Source organism: Morone saxatilis, unplaced genomic scaffold, assembly GCF_004916995.1.
Source record: "Morone saxatilis isolate NCDOM2014 unplaced genomic scaffold, NCSU_SB_2.0 Contig6, whole genome shotgun sequence".
NCBI classification, from domain to species: domain Eukaryota; kingdom Metazoa; phylum Chordata; class Actinopteri; family Moronidae; genus Morone; species Morone saxatilis.
The window spans coordinates 6,645,567-6,654,187 of record NW_023340206.1 but is presented as its reverse complement, the minus strand read 5'-3'; the positions used below and the strand labels follow the sequence as shown (position 1 = coordinate 6,654,187).

Below are 8,621 nucleotides of genomic sequence, written 5' to 3'. Positions count from 1 at the left end.
CCCGGTACGTGCTCGTGTGCGTGTGCGCGCGTCCATGTGTGTGAATGTGTAGGTTGGGACAAGAGGAGACTCATCACTGTAAAGTGTTTAAAACTGTTTAAAACAAGATATTTGGCCTGTTTGTTATTTAAAATTGTTTTATTATTATTAGTATTATTATTATTGCTTTAGTTGTAGGCTTGTAGTGGCATTAATAAAATAAGTACCTAGTTGTTCTTCTATGGTAGTCACAGAAGTAGTATCAGGCTATATGAAGTACTGTAAATATGCAGGATATGTCCAAATCAGGAAAGATTAACTTCCTTAAATGAAATAAAAGTGTTTTTTTTAAAGACCACAAACTATTTCTATACTTTTGCTGCTTTATAGCTTCACACAACTGATTTATGAAAGGGGATTGCTTCGTACTACTGACTGAGCTATTTCACTGTGACTGTTGTTAGAATAAACTTTATTTATATACAGCACCTTTCATACATAACATTCAGCTTTAGAGGAGGAAATCTAATCAAAAACACATAAAGTAACACCAGTAATAAAAACGAGTTAGTAAAGATAAAAACAATATTATGATAAAACCAAAAAACTGCCATAAATATATTCATATATATCAAACAGTAAAGCTAAAAAAGAAGAAATAAAGTTCTAATTAATCAAAACCAAGATCATAAAAATGTGTTTTGAGCTGTTTCTTAAAACTATCACTACAAGTTGTTTGTCTGGTTTGTGGTGGCAGCAGGTTTCAAACCTTCGGTGCATTAAAGCTGCTTCCACAAACTTTTTTTAGTACTTTTTTCTTTTTTAATCAGGTAACATCCCCTCTTCAGCAGACATTTCTGTTGTAACTTTGTTTTGTGTGAGAAAGAGGATACAGACTGTACAGACCTGTCAGCGCTGCAGTGACTGCTGGTCGCCAGCAGAGGTCAACAGAGGTTAATACAGTAGATTTACTCTGTTGTAAATGAAAATACAGAAAAATACTGAATATTTCAACAGATGTGTCTTTTGTCTTTCACTTGATTCTTAGCATTTAGTTTATAATTAAACATTTTTTGGTTTAGTGTTTAGAAGCATTATTACTATAATTATTAACTGAAACAACAAGACTGACTCAAAATTAAGATGAAGATGAAACTTTATTTGTGGACATAAAGTGAGAACGGTGAGTGTATTTATATTCAATGAACTGTTATTCAATGAATCCATGAAAAACAGAAACAATCTGACTGTGTGCATGTGTGTAGCTGCTAGTGAGTCCTCATATTTCTGTCCTCCCTCATGTTTGTTGCCCAATAGATGGCTCAAGATCCTACTCAGCATGGTTATACTCTGGCTGTTTTGGCCTGTTACATTAAAATATACAAAAGTTATACTCAAAACTCAAAACATTACATTACATAACATGTAAAAATACAGAGTTGCTGACACTGACTCCATCCTCTCCACCCACTGGTACGTTATAACACCTCGGGTATCATAGAAAATGTTGTATTTACGCACGCATTCACGGGTACAACTTGTAATTATGCAGCTTTAAAAGTGTTTCAAGTCTTTGGAAAGTCCTTCTTCTGCATGTATCATCCACCTTTTTCAGCTGCTTCCTCAGGTTGAGACTATAAACTTCTGGTTTGTCTTATTGTGCATCCGCTCTCTGCTGGATTTCCTCTCCTTCTGACCACAGAGACTCCTGAAAGAACAAGGTATACGTGGACTTTCTGCATTTTGATGAAGGACTAAGATTTCTGACAGGCCTCAAACACAACTAGTGATTTTAACATTGCTAAAAAAAAAACAATGGAACAATTAATCAATTAATCCATTGATTAATCACCTTACTGTCTGACTGATTAATACCTCTACCTAGTGACAGCCTTGGCAACAAGATATGCAAGTTCAGCCATGTTAAGGACCATGCAGATAGAAGAGGCAGTGGCCATGAAAACAGTGAAGATGGTTTTCTCGGTGGGGCGTGAGATGAAACAGTCCACCAGGTTAGGACACGGCCACTGGTCGCACTGCACCAGCCGTGGCATCTGGAAACCATCGTACACCACGTAGAGGGCATACCTGGAGACACAAAGACACTGTATGGACACAGGAAATGTACCAAACCAGTGACATGACAAATCAGAGCTGCTTATCTTACATGAAGCCTCCTTCAAACAGCAGCCTGAACACCAGACTGCAGGCGTACGTCCACCAGAGGGCGCCAGCTAGTGGGAGCCTCCGTTTCTTCAGGTTCTCCAACTCTTCCTCCTGGCCTTTGTTGCTGAGAAAACCAGATCTACCAGAACCCTGTGGCACAAGACAGGACAAGACGACACATAGGATGATATGATACATGAAACAGTGGGTTTCTGTCCCACCAGGATGGCAGACATATTAAACACACCTGTAGGAGCCTCTTCTTATCGCTGTGGTTCCGATAGGCCACGTACACTGCAACGAGGAGGGTCGGTGTGGAGACAAAGACGAGCTGAAGACACCAGAGACGGATGTGGGAGACGGGGAAGAACTGATCATAGCAGACGTTTTCACAGCCGGGCTGAAAAACAGACACACAGATTCAGGATGTCCTCTGTTGTTCAGACCTGCCTATACATGCTTATATCCCATCACCAGTGAACAATATAAAGTATTGATGAAGGGTGAGGACAGAGAAGTGTTCAAACTTACTTACTGCTATTAAAAACTACTCCAAATACACAGTAGTTACAGCACAGCTAGCTTCAATAAATAGAGATGTGTTAAAACTTGCAGTTCTGTCAAGAGCTTGTTATATGTTAATTATATTACTGATTATTATGGCCTATGTCACTTTTTGTGAACAGCGATCACTGTAGCCACAGCTGGTTTTTACAGGCTAACAATATATAGAATTTGCTTTAATTTTCCAAGAGTTTCTCTTGAGTGAGTTGCTTTAAAGAAGTCCTCGATAGGTGATCTGAATGAACTCAAATGTAGTGCAGCAGCAGCACAAGTACAGAAAGAGTCATCAATTTAATAAGCTACCAGACTAAATAAGACTGTAGCAGCAAACGCCCTGATTGTACTGAACTGTACAAGAGTTGTACAAAGATTATGTCATTTTATCTTTTAAAAGTCAATTAGCAAACATTTCTGTGTATAAGAAATAATTAGTGCTACAGAAATCATTAAGTAATTAGATTTATTTTATTAAATATTCACATATATGAGGCGTAGTGCTCCAATGGACCCACGAGGAGTCAGTGCCTGTACTGTACTGTATCATGTACTGCTTCAGCACAGGTAAATTACATCTTAATAATTATAATAATAACATCTCTGGATGCACAAGACATCACAATCATCTGATCACAGACTGGCTGCCCTACCTGTAGTGTGTTACAGGTGAAGTCAGACTGCTCGTCCCCCCAGACGCTCTCAGCAGCAACAACCAGCACCATGACGCGGAAAATAAACAGCACCGAGAGCCAGACTTTGCCCAAACTGGTGGAGTGACGGTTTGCCCCGACTAGCTGTGCGTACAGAGCCGGCCAGGACATCCTGGGGAGACAGTCAGAAACGTGAGGTCAAGAATACAATAATATGATTGTAGTTGCCAGCATACACTTTGTTTTCTGTACCAGGTCTGGCTGGTTCCTTTAAACTGCACATCTGACACAGAAACAAGGGATGGAAACTGAGAAGGAAGGCAGTGGCAGAAGATGAAAGCGGACACATGCGCTGAAACAAAAGAGAAGTTTTGAAAGAAGAAGAGGATGAAAAGGAATGAAACTGAGAGGAGGAGGAGAGAAGGCCCAGCGCCAACATTCATGTGAACTGATGAACCTCTCTGCCCACTGTGGACTGTACTGAACTAAACCCACTCAATGAACACACTGTACAAACCCACTCTACTACACTCCTCACTGAGCCTCATTCAACGATTGATGGATTTATTAATATACTAACTATTTAAAAGATGTGTATTAATATGATATTGATCATATACATGGTATAAACTTTAAGAGCAAATGTTTCTAATAGTGAAAACCTTCCTAAAATTAGAAAAACATAAATTATAATAATAGTTTTTGTGATTTTTTCTAAAATTCCTGACTGAGGATTTTTTTTTACAAATCAAAAAGATAAAAGTACTTTTCTCACCTTGTGTCTGGAGAGTCAGGTTGCCTGGAGGAAAATATTCCACATGGTCCTCTAAATGGAAACAAACAGCGAGAGCTCAGTGTCACATCACAGCTGGATTCATTCAAATCAAATCAAACTGAATGCAAGCTGGAGCTTATGAACTGATCAATACACAAACCTGCAGCCCCGGCTTCCTTTGCTTGAAATAAAAGATGCGCCTCCAGTTTCAAGTCAGCCAGAAAAAGTATGAGATGACTTCCTGTGACTTTCAAAATAAAACGTCAGAGTGGCAAAGCCGGTGCAAGGTTTAGGAGGAAGAAGTCACACAAATACTATAAAGTTATTTTGATTTCATTTAATTTTTTGATTTCACTGATAATAAATCACTGTTACTCTGTACTGTCTTCACTCTATGGATGTTCAAAATACTAATGAGATTGATTTTTATTTAAGCAGATGATAAAATGAGTGAAAGGTCAGTGGAAAAATCATGAAAGAAAAGTCAATCACTGCTCCAAAAAGTAGTAGATCACACAATTGCTATACGTTATTACACCTTTAATGCCTCTTAAATACCCACTTTATTCAAACAAAACACCTCTGGAGCCATGTCGCTCAAGGGATGGCAATGTCGGTCAGTCAGTTCAGCTCAAAGTACCACCACCACACGGCTGAGGCAAGCAAGCCAAGATAACCATGATGACATTATCGGTATGTTTATTTTAGAGCCACAGAGGAGATTATGCAACTGTTTTCACTGTCTGACATGTAAAATCAGTGGAGTGCTCCTTTAATTAATTTACGCTCGACACCAGTATTCATGTTGGGATAGTGAAGGGAGGGTTTGCAAAGTGTGTTGCATTTCAGCTTCCAATCTGGTGGATATTAATGGTTTACCATGTGTTGGCTCACAGATCTGGCGCATGCGAGTGTGGATCGGACAGAGGGTGAAGGAACCGAAAAGTTGCATTTGTTAGTGAAAAGGTGTGTGTTTGTGTGTGTGTGTGTGTGTGTGGTGTAACAGACACAGGTAGAAAGGTGACTTCTCAGAGCCCAGGCCATTGTCACTTGCAGCTGTCCAGCATGGGCAGGGACAGTGCAGCTCCTGTGTGGCAGATGGCGCTGACCGATGAGCTTTCCCATGCTTTGTCTACCAGTGTGGCGGAGGCAAAAAACCAACTTCCTGCGTTTACACAAAACTGAAATGAAAACTTTCGAGAGGAAGCTGTTGACATAATCTGTTTTGCTCGTGCTTGACGCTACCGTGTTATGATGGGTACAGTATACTTTGGGATGTGAAAGAGGCTGGTAGCGGTCGCCGCGCCGTGGTAGAAGCCTATATCAGTGAGGGAAAGTATGTAAATAGATCTTAACTGCTGGCAGACCTTTGTATCTGCGTGTAACAGGGAGTCTTGTGGGGGCAGAAAAACATCCCTGGGGTTGAGACAGTGAGGGCGTTGGTCGGTGATTCTAATGGAGTGCATTTAGAGGAATTAACAGCGGGACAGGCGTTAGTTCGTGATGCTTATCAGATGAACTGGATATCAGCTGTCAGGACGGACTCAAAGACCCCCACTGTTTATGCTGTCAGTCAGGACAGGGTCTAAAAAAAAGAAAACAAACAACCTGCCCAAAGCGCTTGGCAGATTGTTTCAAGCCGGTGCCATGCCGTTTCGATTCTGATGAGAGATGGAGTGTGGTGGGGTGGGGTGAAGGGAGGGACGGGTGAGGAGGAAGGGGCACACACACAGTGAATGAGCAGGGAGAAAAGACAGAGAAGAGAGATGGAGAGAGGAGAGGGAAAATGAGAGGGCGCTGATTGTTAGACGTAGCTTCCGATCAGAGCCAGCCAGGCAGCGCCGCAGAGGTGGCGCGGCGTGTCGCGGATCGCGACGGCACTGTTGGTACAAGTGCACACGCGACTGTACACACTCATCATATATGGTTAGCCACAAAGAGCCGACGACACCTGGTACATGACGTGAGGGGACGGAGCAGATGTGACTGAATAGCACGTCTCGGGGGGTGTTCTAGTGGACTTGGCCGACTGGATCCTGATTCAGCTACCTTACTGTATGAAAGTCTGCACCACTGCGAGACGTCCTGGTAACGGTGTGTGGAGCTCGGCAGCAGCTCTTTTTGTTCTTACACTGGAATAACATTGAAAGGGTAGTAAAAGGAAGCAAAATTGGTGATTAAAAGTGCACCCATGACTGTTTTCCAGTAAGAGCATGCCGCCGCTCCAGTCAGGACGAGCATAAAGAAGAAGGAATAAGCAAAATACTGTTGATTTCAGGTGGTTTTTAAATGCAAAGCCTGGAGGATTAAATCCGTCTTTGCAGTGAAGCAGTACTCGAAAAGTAAAGCTGTGAGAATGATGTGGATGTGCGTTGGTAGACATTGCCATGTGTGAGGTGATCATTTTTAATACTACTGTTCAGTATATAGTAACAGAGTCTGAACATATAACAAGATATAATATTGTTTAAATCACCTACTGCAACTTTAAGTGGATTGCATTGTTAACTCATCTCTAAGCTTGTGCTGTGTAATGATAAATCTATATTGATTTGGCTTATGCAGCTAACGGGGTTAGGGTCCCTACCGTACAGCGCACAGATCTCCTTTTGCTCTATATTTATTAATTTAATTTCCACGTAGTCAGTTTTAGTTAGTTTTATTTGAGTTGTAGGTTGTGTTGAGTTTTTAGTCAAGTTTAATTTCTGCTTATATTTTGCAGCTCATGTCCTAATTAACAACAACATAATCTATATACTTTCATTTCATAGTTTTATATCTTTGCTCACATATTGATCTGACACGTATTCAGCTGTGGGAGGATCTCCCATTGCCCAGTCGCAAAACTGCTGCCTTACTATTTGCGTGTTACTGTTGTTGGATCTTTACTGTTTTTTTTCTGTGTACATTTAGGAGTTATATTCATATTATAATATTTCCCTACTGCTTACTGGTTTGGTATACTGTTTCGTTCTTCTCTAGCTCCACTTTGGCTGCTGTAACAGTCGGAATCGTTTCGCCCAGCTGTGGGACAAGATAAGAGGAATATCTGTATCGTCTCTGAGCATGTATATTAGTAATTTTTTTACCTGTGATATTGCTTCTGTTCTCGTTTGTTTGCACTACTGTTCGCCCTTGATGCTGCTGTGTCAACCCTGAATCTCTCCTAAGGGGATAAATAAATAAAGGGAAATTTTTTAGTTTAGTTTTCAGTTTTTTTATGTTTTAGTCAAGTTTGAATTTTCTGCTTATATTTTGCACTCCATGTGCCTAATGAACAAAGCAGAATAGGTGTATATACCTTGTTGCATTGTACAGTGTTAGTATCTTCTAATGATTAATGAATGATAAGTAATACATTTTTATTGGTGATATTCTTTGTTCTCTGTTTTTTGCACTACTTTGCCCTATTGCTGCTGTGTCAACCTGAATCTCTCCTAAGGGGGATAAATAAATAAAGGAATATCTTATCTTATCTTATCCTACCTCACCTTAACTTTCTGTAAATACCTCAAGAGCCCTTGTCTGTTGACTGTTTACTTCATGCCCCTCTCTATTCACTTAATTAGTTAGAACTGTGCACTATTTATTTATTTTATTATTTGTTTTTATACTTACTACTATTTTTTTTTATTATTATTGCATGTATAGCAAATATAAAGCCTTGACTTTGACTTTGACTTTGACTGAAGCACTCACTCCTGAACACCAGGGGGCGAAACTGTGCCCACGACACTAAAACTGACGTCTCAAGAGACACACCGGAACCGGAACCGACCTCGTTTTCCATTCGTTGCTGCAGCTCCGAGAAAAAACACCCGAGCAAAGCAGCAGCAGTCCCGACACAACAACCGCGTTTTAACACAAACACGATGGCTCTGGAGTCGTGGAACACTCAGGAGGAGATCAAGAAGGAGCCGGAGAAGCCCATCGACCGGGAAAAGGTAGCTTCGGCCGCGTACCGTCGGTAACCGGGCGGGCTGGAGCTAACTGTGGCTGCTCACAGTTCATTTATGTTTCAACTCTAAAAACATTATAAACACGTGTAGAATATACACTTATATTCCCGCGTTATCTTTAAAGCTGCGCGGGAAATAAAAGCGTTTAATAGGGAGCAGCGTGCTGGTGTAGTTTGTAGTTTAATTTGTTGTTTTTTTTTAAAAAAAGATTTTACTTGTGAAATTAGGAAAATTTAATAAAACATGTTGGAAAAATACTTTTAAAATGCTGCCACGTTTATAGTTGAACGTGCAGAGAAAGATATGTTTAACTGTAGTCGAAACTGTGGCGTGTTTGTGTGAGTCTCTCTCAGTTAACAACCATTTATAATATATTTACATATATTTATAATATATTTAAATATATTTACAACTTACCCTCGACTGCTTTGTTGTCCTGGGGGGTCAAAGGCTGCGTGTTGGTGTTTTAAAGCCTAAAATGACTCTCAGGAGACACTTTAAGCGTTAATATGATACAGGTGTTTCTAATAA

At 40.3% G+C, this 8,621-nt stretch overlaps 2 protein-coding genes across 2 annotated transcripts in view; one reads left to right on the top strand and one right to left on the bottom strand.

Moving 5' to 3' along the window:
* Window positions 1-1,117: 1,117 nt before the first annotated feature.
* LOC118339804 (gap junction beta-2 protein-like) lies at window positions 1,118-4,378 on the bottom strand. The gene is made up of 7 exons (XM_035677568.1): window positions 4,292-4,378; window positions 4,132-4,182; window positions 3,357-3,528; window positions 2,393-2,545; window positions 2,147-2,295; window positions 1,861-2,067; window positions 1,118-1,687 (listed from the first exon to the last, which is right to left on the bottom strand). Exons 3-7 carry the CDS (start codon window positions 3,525-3,527, stop codon window positions 1,603-1,605), a joined length of 765 nt encoding a protein of 254 aa, XP_035533461.1. The 5' UTR covers window position 3,528; window positions 4,132-4,182; window positions 4,292-4,378; the 3' UTR covers window positions 1,118-1,602.
* Window positions 4,379-7,896: 3,518 nt separating this feature from the next.
* sap18 (Sin3A-associated protein) overlaps window positions 7,897-8,621 on the top strand; it is a 1,709-nt gene continuing 984 nt past the window's right edge. The window contains exon 1 of the mRNA XM_035677570.1: window positions 7,897-8,075. Coding sequence (XP_035533463.1) covers window positions 8,004-8,075 — 72 coding nt within the window. The 5' untranslated portion in view covers window positions 7,897-8,003. The remainder of the gene's footprint in view (window positions 8,076-8,621) is intronic.

Coding starts and splice junctions, on each gene's coding strand:
- LOC118339804 (XM_035677568.1), bottom strand. CDS start 3,527: ATGTCCTGGCCGGCTCTGTACGCACAGCTAGTCGGGGCAAACCGTCAC. Junction 2,546..3,356: donor TCACCTGTAACACACTACAG/GTAGGGCAGCCA, acceptor TCTGTTTTTCAG/CCCGGCTGTGAAAACGTCTG. Junction 2,068..2,146: donor CTGTTTGAAGGAGGCTTCAT/GTAAGATAAGCA, acceptor TTGTGTCTCCAG/GTATGCCCTCTACGTGGTGT.